A 13,549-nucleotide genomic window follows, 5' to 3' on the forward strand; every position below is an offset into this window, starting at 1 on the left:
GGCCTACTGCATCCTTCTTCTAGCTCTTACTTTCTTTCAGGAACATTATCAGCATTTCTTTACAATTAACTAGTTGGATACATATAACTTTCTCATGTAAACATTATCATCACTTTCTTTCATCAAAACATTATTGCCACCTGTCTTAAAGCAATATCACCATTTAAGTGCAACAAATGAACATCCCCTTTAAGAGGGGACCAAGTCTCTATGAGGTAGCATATCTTCTCAAGCTACCAGTCCATACTCAGCAAAGGTTCCAGTGTGGTATCTTCACAAAGAGTCCTTTTTGAAGTAAAACCAGTAGGGAGCACCTTTAATAAGGTGCAAACTATTTACAAAAAGTTTGTATCATGCACTGTTCATGATTGCGGCAGTTCTGGAAACTTTGTGCAAAACTTGAAAAACACACAAAACAATAGGGATCCCGGGTCAACAAAGGGATCCCTTTAAGAGTTAACCCTGAACGGGTTTAGCAGCAAAACAGCAGAAAAAACAGTTAACTATTTACATTAATAAAGCATTTATTCTTACTCAATCTTCTTGTGCAGGGAACGGTCTCCTTCCAGGCCTCACCCGGCCAACGGGTCGCCTTGGGGTAACAAGGGCCAATCCTGGCTCCAGCAGCGACAGGATCCCACGCCGGGATGCCCTCCTTGCTTGTGGTCGAGCGTGACCCAGAGGCACGCGGTGGACCCGGACCTCCTGAGATTCCTCGGGGGCTGGTTCCGGCTTCTTCTCTGCAGAAGGCTCATCTTCCATCGTTCCGGTAGCAGCCTCCAGGGCGATGCACCGCTGGACACCCCGAGCTATCCAACCTGTTCCACCCGCTTCCCTCTTCCACCGGGTGTAGGTCACGGCATTGCCAGGTTCCAGGTCGGCGTCATACCTTCCTCCACAGGGCTCGACTTCTTCACGGTCAACGCGGACCTGCAGTGGCTCCCCGATCTCTTGGATAACTCCCTTCCCATGTCGGGAGTTAAAGGAGACCACCACACCCCAGTGGGACGGTGGGGTTTCTTCCACACTGGTTAGATCAATCTGAGCGGCAGGCTGAGGTCTGTTCCGCCAGGCTGCCATGAGGCGCCGCAGGTGTTCGGCCTCCGGTAGGATCCTCAGGCCCGATGCGCGCAGCTCACACTCTGCCGCGGCCTGGATGGAGGAGGCAGGGGACACTGGAGACAGGCGGACCTCCGTAGGCTGGCCCAGCCGAGCGATCACGCGGGCATCGGCTTCCAAGCGGTAGGCAATCCGCCGGGCTTCAGCTGCGGCCACGCACTCTTCGGACGGCGGCCGGGGAGGTCGGCCCATCGCTGGCTCTGCAAGGGTCAGCTCTCGCAGTGACGGCGTATCCTGGGCTGCATCAGGTTGTACAGCCTCTCGCCGAGTCTGGTCATTCCCATGCGGTGTTCCTAGTGTCGCCATCTTTATCTCCTCTCCAGTGTCTTCTTCCCGCGGTCTCTTTCGTGGGCGGCCCCATCTCCATGGTCTCCACCCTCCAAACAGGATCAGGAGGCGGACCTCGGCTGTTGACGGACACGTCCTCAGGACACAGCAATATTTAGACTGGGCGGCCATTGTTGTTCGCGCTCTCCAGCTTGCCTACGCCCACTCCACGCCCCTCTTCTTCTCCTGCGCTCTCCTCAGCGCTATAATAGCGGCGGATTTTGGCGGTAAATGGCGCAGCACAGTCTTTGCAATAAAGTACAGTCCAAGCACAGCAAATCACAGTTCCAAGGCACACATGACCCGATTCCTCAGGCTTAAGTAGATCCTGTTCGTGACGCCAAGTTTGCAGCGCCCCCACTGCCGCAGGGCCGAGGGGTACCCGGTACCGGGCCTCTGAGTCTCTGCTCTGGGGTTGTCACGGTGGCTAGGCCCGGTCCGTGACCCTGCCGAGGGGCGCACAGTAAATAAGTATGACGGATGATGGTGGTGAAGCTGTAGTGGTGCGGTGCAGTAAATAACAAGGACACCAGGTTGCAGTCTCTTTACCTCTTTACTGAAGATCTCTGGGTCCTCAGTCCAGAATCTGGATAACCAGGCTGCGCAAGTCCGGCCGGTCCAATGGCACCTCCAGAGTTCTCTTAGCAGGTGGAAATCTGTGCCTTCCTTCTAGCGCTATGTGTTGCGGTCCTTCCCTGCTGTGCTTACGGAAAGTCCCCACAACTGTTGTGTCTGTTTCTTAAGTTCCCTCACAACTCGATTAGATGATGTTCTGCTAATCCTCCGTCCCTTCCTGATGTTATGGTTGGGACGGCACCCGTTTGACGGGTAGGCTCGGAGCTCTTCCGGGACCCTAGAGTCGCCCCTCTCCACAAGTTGCCCCCCAAGACTGCATAGGTGATTTAAGTGAGACAGCCCGCCTTAGACTGACTGTCCTGCCGCTGTTTAGAGTATCGCTTGAAGCTGGATGTTGTAATACTCCCTCGGCGTTCCGGCCACCGGTAGTGCGCCTCAGTAGGGTGTTGCCTCGGTCTTACAGCACGACCCCTACTGGTATTCTTCTTATTGCCTTGATCTCGTTTCTCACTCAGCACAATCTATCTCGCTTCTGGTCCTTCCTTGGGCACCGCCGCTATCCTGAGCAGGCACGGTCCCGTTACGTTCGTTCAAGTTGCCAAGACTCTGTCAGGATCCCACCCCTGACAGAGACCCTACTGTATCTTCCCCCACAACACCCTCTGCCACAAGGTGTTGCCTGGTTCCAACCCAGTCAGCTTTCTCACTAACTTCCTGCCTGACCCCCAGTTTACCCACTATGGTGGGGATTGGCCTAGTGAATAGAACCCTTAGCTCCCCCCGGAGGCCCGGCTGTGAAATGTATTGGTGTCTGTGATACCTGATCAGATGAACTCCTTCAGTACCATTGGACGTACCACAGCTCCCCTTAGTGGCGGAGCCACAGTACTGCAACGACCAGGACTCTGGGGCGCTGCAAGAACGTGTGTCCAAACTTTTGGTCTGTACTGTATTTGCTAATATTGTTAACTATTATTATAATTACACCTTCTACTATTGGGATGGGATCTTGGAGATGGGAATACATCTTTAATGTTTCTTTAATTATTTACAGAAGAGTTCATTGCGCCATATCGTTTACAACGCCAGTGACCTTTGTGATCAAACTTCCATCTCCTCCTCATAAGGTTCTGTACAACCTCACATTTATGTCTACCTTTTTCATATGTCCTGAGCTGGTACACATTGGAAAACCTTTCAGGTGAAAGTGGTTGTCCAAGTATTATATATTGATGAGCATCTGCCACCTACAACCCCCACAGATCAACTGTTTGCAGCTTCTCCTATGGTGAGATGTACACAAGTCATAGAACCAGAGCAGCATAGCTCTGCACATGGTGTAGTGGGGTTCTCAGGTGATAGGCTATGTGCACATATTGCGGATTTTGCTGCGGATTCGCAGCAGCTTTCCATGCTTTTACAGTACAATGTAAACCTATGGAAAACGCAATCCGCAGTGCTCATGCTGCAGAAAAAAATGCGCGGAAACGCTGCGGGTTACATTCCGCAGCATGTCAATTCTTTGTGCGGATTCCACAGCGGTTTACACCTGCTCCATAATAGGAATCCGCAGGTGTAAAACCGCAGGTGGAATCCACACAAAATCCGCGGTAATTCCGCAGTCAATCCGCAGGTAAAACGCAGGGCCTTTTACCTGCGGATTTATGAAATCTAGTGCGGAAAAAATCAGCAGAGCTAAAAAAATATGTGTGCACATACCCTTAAAGCTCAGCTTCATTTCACTTGGACTGGAGCTAAGCTGCAGCACCTGTGAATCCCACTACACAGAGTACAGAGCTTTGCTCAGAGGTAGGATTAAAAATTTAACAATAGGTTCTCTTTTTGCATGAGGGGAACTATACCTCTACCTCACCTATTAAATCTAAAGTACGGTAATTGTTAACACGCAGTAATATTTCTTTAAGCTGTTAAGATAATGTACTGAGTGATCATGTATTTCACAAGATTTCAGAATCTACAGATTACACAATACACCAAGGTAGAACTGGCATCTTTCTGCCCCTACCCCCCAACAAATACATAGGTTTAATGCTTGAACATAAATACAGCTATAGTAATCCTTACAAGGACTCTGTCATCGGGTTTTTGCTATTTAATCTGAGTGCAGCATAATATACGGCAAGAGAGCCTGATTCCAGGGATGTGTCGCTTATTAGGCTGTGTGCTATATTTCAATACAATGAGTATTTTCTCAACAGATTATCACTACAAGACTAGGTCTCACCTGCATGCCAGACCAGCTAATGTGTATCACCCTGCCCCAACACTGATTTGCAGTTTACTCATAATGCATAGTGAACACAGGAAGCTGCCAGTCAGGGGTGTGGGTGGGGTTATACACAGTTTAGCAATCTGAGCGCTGCTACATTTACAACAAAACAAAGAAGTATTCTGCAAAACAGCACCAAGCAGTCCAGTAAGTGACACATCCCTGGAATCAATGACTACATTATGTTGCTCTCAGTTAAAGTAAAAACCTGCTGAGTTTCCTTTTAGGCTGATTTCACACTTGCGTTGGGGAGGGCTGCGCAGGTCCTCCATTAAGCCCTGCCCACTGCTGCACGTCTTCCATTTAGCTCCACCTATGTCGGCATGCGTCCTGCATACCTATCTTTAACATTGGGTACGCATGCCATGCGAATGTATGCAGATGCCTCTGCATGCGTCGTTTTGACACGGCGCCGAACGCATCATGTTGCATTTTGTTGCGGTCGGCGCAGCGTCAAAACGACGCATGCGGAGGCATCCACATACATTCGCATGGCCTGTGTACCCAATGTTAAAGATAGGTACGCAGGACGCATGCCGACGTAAGCGGAGGTGAATGGAAGAGGTGCGGCAGTGGGCAGGGCGTAACAGAGGAACTATGCAGCCCTCCGCAGCTCTGCCCAACGTAAGTGTGAAACCAGCGTTAACTTGTCAAATGGCACACTACTTTGCTAACAGTCATGTAGAATGACATCTGACAAGTTATGGATTGCTACACCTGCACCGAATCAGAGCCAATATCAGTACATGATCTCTATATGAACACAGCACCAGAACCAACATCAGTACTTGAATACAGCACAAAGCTTAGTACAGTTATCAATTGCAAGGTCAGGTCTAGCCACACCATATACATTGGATTTGCATGAAACGCCAACTCCCAGTATGTCTTTTAAGATGTGTACATGTTCAACCTACCTTCCACTTAATGCATATAGCACACTCACACAGAAAATGAATGGAGCATCGGTTGGGTATCCACACTGCACCCCCATTCTAATTGGGATAAAAGTGCTATGAGGAGGCGGGGAAAAAAATCTAAATTCTGCCAGTTGTTGCATGTCCAAGTGGTTGGACCTCCATCGATCAATAAGTTATTAGCTGCCCTGTGAATAGCTGATAACTTGTTTTCACCCGACACCCTCTTTAACAACTGTGAGATTTGTTGCTACAGGTCATTATAGGACTGAAGACCATACAGTAACCATAATGCTGATAAGATGGAGTCAGTATCACAAATAAACTTTTACATCCAGGCATGTTACAGGCAACATCTTCTTTGATTGGAGACATTCTCATCTCTCTACTTCATCTGGTTCAGGCGCCATGATGACTTTTCACATACAAATCTTGTCTCTGCTGACTTCTCGCTTTTCCAGCACATCCTGCAAGTGTCCTTAAAAATAGCAGTCATTATACTGCCTCATAAATACTGTACAAATATCTGCCCATGATGTGCCCTTGAATAAATAATTGAGACCTACTGTGATCCCTGAACAAATTATGACTCCCACACTTGTCTCTTATAGTACATTGCCTTGACACGTTTCCTCCCCTTATGAACTACAGCTGCCAAAGCATACCCATTATGAACTATAAACACAACACTGTCCTTTCCTGTAAAATATTGTCTCCATACTGTCCCTTCTTATGAACTATAACTGCCTAACATTTCTCTTATAAAATATTTCCTCCATATGGTTCTTTAAGTGCAACACCACAGTCTCCATTTATGAACTAGTCTCCATATTGTCCCCCTTATGAACTATAACTGCCACACTATCCTCATGAACTGTATGTTGTTTCCCTTCCTTCCACATGGTTCCTGCCTTGAGAACTAAGGCCTCTGCACTTGACACTGTCCCCTCTTTAGGTTTCCCTCATACTGTCTATCTCCATACTGCCCCATATTCAGTTTCCCTCTTCACATTGCTCCTCCTTCTCCCTGTTTGCTTTCCATATTGGGTCCCCTCTTCATTCTGTACTCTCACATTGTTCCTCTCCACGCTGCCCTCTCAATATTGTGCCCTCAAATTATCCACTCCCCCCTCAATTACAGGATAAGTTCCTTGAATCTCAGCTCCATTATGGAGTGCATACAATGCCCTGCCTTTGCAATATCATGCTGCTGCACATTGTGGCTAAAGACACAAATACAGTTGAATGGAGGAACCCAGGTCAGAATCCTTTGTTGTACCAGTTCACAGACTGAGCTGTCATTTTAACAAGCAGATGAGGCAAGCTAGTGAGGAGCTTTATCCCATCCCAGTTTTTTTGTACATTGTGTACTCACCAGGGCCGGACTGGGACAAAAATTCAGCCCTGGCATTTGAAGGTACATAGGCCCACTTGTCGTATGGTGGTAACACACTAAGGCTAAGTGCACACGTTCAGGATTTTTCACTTTTTTCATGTTTTTTCGCTATGAAAACGTGAAAAAAAACTCACATTAAGCATCCTATTTTTAGAATGCATTCCGCAATTTTTGTGCACATGCTGCATTTTTTTCCGTAGCGGAAAATCATTCCGGAAAAAAACGCAGCATGTTCATTATTTTGCGGAATTACGGGGATTCCGCACACATAGGAATGCATTGATCCGCTTACTTCCCGCATTGGGCTATGTCCACCATGCGGGAAGTAAGCGGATCATATGAGGTTGGTACCTGGGGTGGAGGAGAGGAGACTCTCCTCCTCCACGAACTGGGCACCATATCCCTGTAAAAAAAAAAAAGAGAATTAAAATAAAAAATATTGATATACTTACCTTCTGATGGCCTCCGGAGTCCTCCCGCCTCTCAGTGGTGCACGTGGCGCCTTCCGTTCCGTGGGATGCTGTGTGCGAAGGACCTGGGATGACGTCGCGGAGGTGTCAGTGCACGCTTAGTGGAGATGGGATTTCATAAAATCCTATCCACTGTGCGTAACATCTGGTTGCTGTGGATAGGACACTGCATCAAATCCACAGCAAATACACCAAGTGGAAACATACCCTCAGCCATCAGATTTCCTTTAAGATCCCATAGGTGCCATCTACTGTATGTCCCATGGTTGACTATTAGGCTATGTGCACACGTTGCGGATTTTGCTGCGGATCCGCAGCGGTTTTGACGCTGCGGGTCCGTAGCAGCTTTCCATGCGTTTACGGTACAATGTAAACCTATGGAAAACGCAATCCGCAGTGCACATGCTGCGGAAAAAAAACAAGCGGAAACCCTGCAGTTTACATTCCGCAGCATGTCAATTCTTTGTGCGGTTTCCGCAGCGGTTTACACCTGCTCCATAATAGGAATCCGCAGGTGGAATCCGCACAAAATCCGCATAAAAACTGCGATAAATCCGCAGGTAAAACGCAGTGCCTTTTACCTGCGGATTTCTGAAATCCGCTGCGGAAAAATCTGCAGCCATCAAAACTACGTGTGCACATAGCCTTTTCCCTGCTTTTGAGAACTATAACTCCCAGCATGTACAGCAGGTCCTATGGCATGCTGGGAGTATAGTTCACCACAGGAGTGGTGATTTTTTGAGCTAGTGCCATGGAAGAAGAGTGGACACAGCTTTTTTTTCTTAATTCTATTAGAGCTTGCCTCCAGGTACAATTCCGGGCTTTCTGTGCTTCTGCTCCATGCACTCAGGGTAAGGTTATCAGCAGCTCGTAAATGCTTTCTGTTCCTGCCGCCTGGCTGGACAGGAGGAAGTGGGCGTCTGATGTCCTGACTCCTGACTCCAGGCTGCAGTAAGTGGCAGGGTCCCAGCAGCAAAGAAGAGCAGAGCGTGCCTCTCCCCCTCCCCCTGCGTCTATGTTACCTCATGACAGCTGGGGTTCAGACCATCAGACTGCGGCCAACAACTTCATCCTGTCTAGCGTGGTGGCCACAGTGATGTTAGAAGTGCAGCGCGATCCTGTGCACAAGGCAAGCTGATGCTGCCTAGTGTGCTGGCTGCAAAGAACAGAACACCAGCTGACAGCATGAAGGGAGCGACAGATCGAGCGGCCCACTGCAGGGACCGGCCCTTCTGGCATTTGCCAGAAATGCCCTATGGCCAGTCCGGCCCTGGTACTCACAACGGTGAGGTGCTGATCTGATATTAATGGCTTATATAATACTTTTACAAGTAAGAAAAATGCAGGATGGCCAATGGGTGTCCAATACAGCTGTACGTCCATACGTGGTGATTACAGTCGATTAAACCATCTTAAAGAAGGCCAAGAAACTATTTACTGTAGGTGATAGAAATGAAATCACATTTCATAACTAGTCTGTGCATCGTATGCCTTTCCAAGACTCAATGTGTACGTCTGTGACTGCAGGTATGAGAAAGCATGGAATGAACTGAACAAGACCAAGATTCTCCAGGATGCTTTGGAACGTGCCGGCCGGAAGGACCTGGCTGACAGGCTGCGCTGCCTGCACTGGGGCCATCAGAAGCTAAGCAGCAGGGTGGAGCTGCCTTCTGCCTTCCCCTTCCTCATCACTGTGCATAAAACAATTAACAACAAAGAAGGTCTAAAGAAAATTAACCAACTCAGTCGTAAATATGTTTAATGTGTGCCCTGATTATGCTACACCACTGATATATTAGTGAATCATTTTAAGAAGAGAACATTTGATTTTACATGTACGTCACTTTCCTGCCATGTGTACCTTTATTCAATATCAGAATTAAGTGTTAAATAAAAGGTTCTATGATCAAGGGTCATGTCATTCTTTGTAGAGAACATCAAAATACTGTAGCAGGATTATGCAAATTCAGATGTCCAAGACTTCAGGGCATATGCTATCCAGATGTGATACAAACAGTGGTATTCATGTTATCAAACATACAGTTGTGGCCAAAAGTATTGACACCCCTGCAATTCTGTCAGATAATACTCAGTTTTTTCCTGAAAATGATTGCAAACACAAATTCTTTGTTATTATTATCTTCATTTAATTTGTCTTAAATGAAAAAACACAGAATTGTCCTAAAGCCAAATTGGATATAATTCCACACCAAACATAAAAAAGGGGGTGGACAAAAGTATTGGCACTGTTCGAAAAATCATGTGATGCTTCTCTAATTTGTGTAATTAAGAGCACCTGTACCTTACCTGTGGCACCTAACAGGTGTTGGCAATAACTAAATCACACTTGCAGCCAGTTGACGTGGATTAAAGTTGACTCAACCTCTGTCCTGTGTCCTTGTGTGTACCACATTGAGCATGGAGAAAAGAAAGAAGACCAAAGAACTGTCTGAGGACTTGAGAAACCAAATTGTGAGGAGACATGAGCAATCTCAAGGCTACAAGTCCATCTCCAAAGACCTGAATGTTCCTGTGTCTACCGTGCGCAGTGTCATCAAGAAAAATTGAAAAGAGATTTCAACGCAAGATTGTGCGGATGTTGGATAAAGAACCTCGACTAACATCCAAACAAGTTCAAGCTGCCCTGCAGTCCGAGGATACAACAGTGTCAACCCGTACTATCCGTCGGCGTCTGAATGAAAAGGGACTGTATGGTAGGAAACCCAGGAAGACCACACTTCTTACCAGGGGTGGATTAAGGGTAGCCAGGGCCCCGGGCTGTTCAGACACTGTGGGCCCCCCCCGGTCATGTGACGGGGGTCATGTGACGGGGGTCATGTGACGGGGGTCATGTGATACCCGAACCAGATTATTCCGGAAAAATGGCCGGGCCCTACTCTACTGTAACCTATTAAATATTTGTTGTTGAAATCTGCAATACAATTTAGGTATATTTTGACCAATAATATCACATACAAGGAACAAATACCACCGCGCCATGACCAGATCACAAATTACAACCACAGTGATCGAATAATATCACATACAAGGAACAAATACCACCGCACCATGTCAAGACCACATATTACCACCACTTGGTAACCAAATAGCACATTCAAGGGACAAATACCACACCATTTCCAGACCACATATTACCACCACATAGTGACTGAATACTACAATACTGATTAGTAATTAAAAAAAAACAAAACCACAATACTATCACAAGTGCCAGTATTCACAGGAGATCTGTACTTAGTATGCAGTGTCTGTGTACAGGTAATACAGTGATCACTGATGACATTGTACACAGGACCTCTGTATATAGTATACAGTGTATAGTGTCAGTGTATAGGTAACACTGACTCACCAGTGACGTCTCTGGGTGAAGTCCTCCATCTTTCATCCAGCACAGACCGCCATCATGTCTTCCAGCCAGGACTCATTTCTGCAGGAAATAACATAGTTATCTAGAGCTCTGCTCGCAGGACACATTACTGAATTTTTCACAACTTCTACATTACACCACATGGAGAAAAAAAGGCGATATAGTGTCACTCTGCACAGTAACAGGACCGCCCCCCCCCTCATTTAAAACAGTATACTGAAAAAATAAAATAAATACATCACTGCAGTAATAATATCCCTTAATTAGCCCCTATGGTAATAATATTCCCCACCCTGGCCCCGTGTGTCTCATTCCTGGCTCCAGCCATATGTTTTCCCATCCCGCCCTCATGAGTATCCATTCTACACCATATGATCTCCCCATCCTGCCCCATCTGTCTCCATCGTATCCATCCTGCCCCATGATCCAATCCTGCCCCATGTCTTTCATTCTGCCCCGTGTCTCCAATCATGCCGCGTGTCTACATTCTGCCCATGCCTCCAGTCATGCGCCCAGTGTGTCTAGCAATCTGCCCCAGTGTGTCCAGCATATTACCCCCAGTGTGTCCAGCATATTACCCCCAGTGTGTCCAGCAATCTGCCCCAGTGTGTCCAGCATATTACCACCAGTGTGTCCAGCAATCTGCCCCAGTGTGTTCAATTGTGCAGCATTGCCCCAGTGTCTCCACACATTGCCCCAGTGTCTCCAGCATTGCCCCAGTGTCTCCAGCATTGCCCCAGTGTCTCCAGCATTGCCCCCAGACAGTGTATTCAACAATATGCCCCAGTATGTCCAGCATATTGCCCTAGAGTATCCAGCATTGCCCCCAGTGTGTCCAGCATTGCTCCCAGTGTCTCCAGCAATGTGCCCCAGTGTCTCCAGCAATCTGCCCCCAGTGTCTCCAGCAATCTGCCCCCAGTGTCTCCAGCATTGCCCCAGTGTCTCCAGCAATGTGCCCCAGTGTCTCCAGCAATCTGCCCCCAGTGTCTCCAGCAATCTGCCCCCAGTGTCTCCAGCATTGCCCCAGTGTCTCCAGCAATCTGCCCCCAGTGTCTCCAGCAATCTGCCCCCAGTGTCTCCAGCAATCTGCCCAGTGTCTCCAGCAATCTGCCCAGTGTCTCCAGCATTGCCCCCAGTGCGTCCAGCAATCTGCCCCAGTGTCTCCAGCATTGCCCCAGTGTCTCCAGCAATCTGCCCCAGTGTCTCCAGCATTGCCCCAGTGTCTCCAGCATTGCCCCCAGTGTCCAGCAATCTGCCCCAGTGTCTCCAGCATTGCCCCAGTGTCTCCAGCATTGCCCCCAGTGTCTCCAGCAATCTGCCCCAGTGTCTCCAGCATTGCCCCCAGTGTCTCCAGCATTGCCCCCAGTGTCCAGCAATCAGCCCCAGTGTCTCCAGCATTGCCCCAGAGTCTCCAGCATTGCCCCCAGTGTCTCCAGCAATCTGCCCCAGTGTCTCCAGCAATCTGCCTCAGTGTCTCCAGCAATCTGCCCCAGTGTCTCCAGCAATCTGCCCCAGTGTGTCCAGCAATCTGCCCCAGTGTCTCCAGCATTGCCCCCAGTGTCCAGCAATCTGCCCCAGTGTCTCCAGCATTGCCCCAGTGTCTCCAGCATTGCCCCCAGTGACTCCAGCATTGCCCCCAGTGTCTCCAGCAATCTGCCCCAGTGTCTCCAGCATTGCCCCCAGTGTCTCCAGCAATCTGCCCCAGTGTGTCCAGCAATCTGCCCCAGTGTCTCCAGCATTGCCCCCAGTGTCCAGCAATCTGCCCCAGTGTCTCCAGCATTGCCCCAGTGTCTCCAGCATTGCCCCCAGTGTCTCCAGCATTGCCCCCAGTGTCTCCAGCAATCTGCCCCAGTGTCTCCAGCATTGCCCCCAGTGTCTCCAGCATTGCCCCCAGTGTCTCCAGCATTGCCCCCAGTGTCTCCAGCAATCTGCCCCAGTGTCTCCAGCATTACCCCCAGTGTCCAGCAATATGCCCCAGTGTCTCCAGCATTACCCCCAGTGTCCAGCAATCTGCCCCAGTGTCTCCAGCATTGCCCCCAGTGTCCAGCAATCTGCCCCAGTGTCTCCAGCATTGCCCCAGTGCCTCCAGCATTGCCCCCAGTGCCTCCAGCATTGCCCCCAGTGTCTTCAGCATTGCCGTTCGCAAAAAAAAAAAAAGAGTTCTCCTCACCTGACCAGCGCTCCAGCGGCGAGCAGCTCCCTCCAGCAGCGCACACTCGCCGGCGACTGACAATGACGTCAGACGCCGGTGACGCGTGCGCTGTGGCCGACTTCAGCTGCCAGCCTCCAATTGGCTGGCGGCTGTTGTTAATCGCCGCAGCGCCGGAAGGGGCCTGGTGAGCAGATGAGAAGGGGCCCGATGCCGGCCCCCTCTCTCTGCCCACCGGGTCTGGGGGCACATAAATGCCGGCGGCGGCGGGCATTCACAGTACTCGGGCGGTCAATCTGTGCGGTAGCCCAGGGTCCCCCCACACCACTGGGCCCTGGGCTACCGCCCATATTGACCCTCTTATAATCCGCCCCTGCTTCTTACCCCGAGACATAAAAAAGCCAGGCTGGAGTTTGCCAAAACTTACCTGAAAAAGCCTAAAACGTTTTGGAAGAATGTTCTCTGGTCAGATGAGACAAAAGTAGAGCTTTTTGGGCAAAGGCATCAACATAGAGTTTACAGGAGAAAAAAAGAGGCATTCAAAGAAAAGAACACGGTCCCTACAGTCAAACATGGCGGAGGTTCCCTGATGTTTTGGGGTTGCTTTGCTGCCTCTGGCACTGGACTGCTTGACCGTGTGCATGGCATTATGAAGTCTGAAGACTACCAACAAATTTTGCAGCATAATGTAGGGCCCAGTATGAGAAAGCTGGGTCTCCCTCAGAGGTCATGGGTCTTCCAGCAGGACAATGACCCAAAACACACTTCATAAAGCACTAGAAAATGGTTTGAGAGAAAGCACTGGAGACTTCTAAGGTGGCCAGCAATGAGTCCAGACCTGAATCCCATAGAACACCTGTGGAGAGATCTAAAAATGGCAGTTTGGAGAAGGCACCCTTCAAATATCAGGGACCTGG

At 49.0% G+C, this 13,549-nt stretch overlaps 1 protein-coding gene across 2 annotated transcripts in view; it reads left to right on the top strand.

The window, feature by feature from the left end:
- LOC143818429 (uncharacterized) overlaps positions 1 to 9,150 on the top strand; it is a 107,096-nt gene extending 97,946 nt beyond the window's left edge. For both annotated transcript variants that reach the window (XM_077299733.1, XM_077299731.1), the window contains one exon: positions 8,623 to 9,150. In XM_077299733.1, coding sequence (XP_077155848.1) covers positions 8,623 to 8,857 — 235 coding nt within the window. In that variant the 3' untranslated portion in view covers positions 8,858 to 9,150. The remainder of the gene's footprint in view (positions 1 to 8,622) is intronic.
- The last annotated feature ends 4,399 nt before the right edge of the window (positions 9,151 to 13,549 follow it).

Source organism: Ranitomeya variabilis, chromosome 3 (assembly GCF_051348905.1).
Source record: "Ranitomeya variabilis isolate aRanVar5 chromosome 3, aRanVar5.hap1, whole genome shotgun sequence".
Taxonomy (NCBI): Eukaryota; Metazoa; Chordata; class Amphibia; order Anura; family Dendrobatidae; genus Ranitomeya; species Ranitomeya variabilis.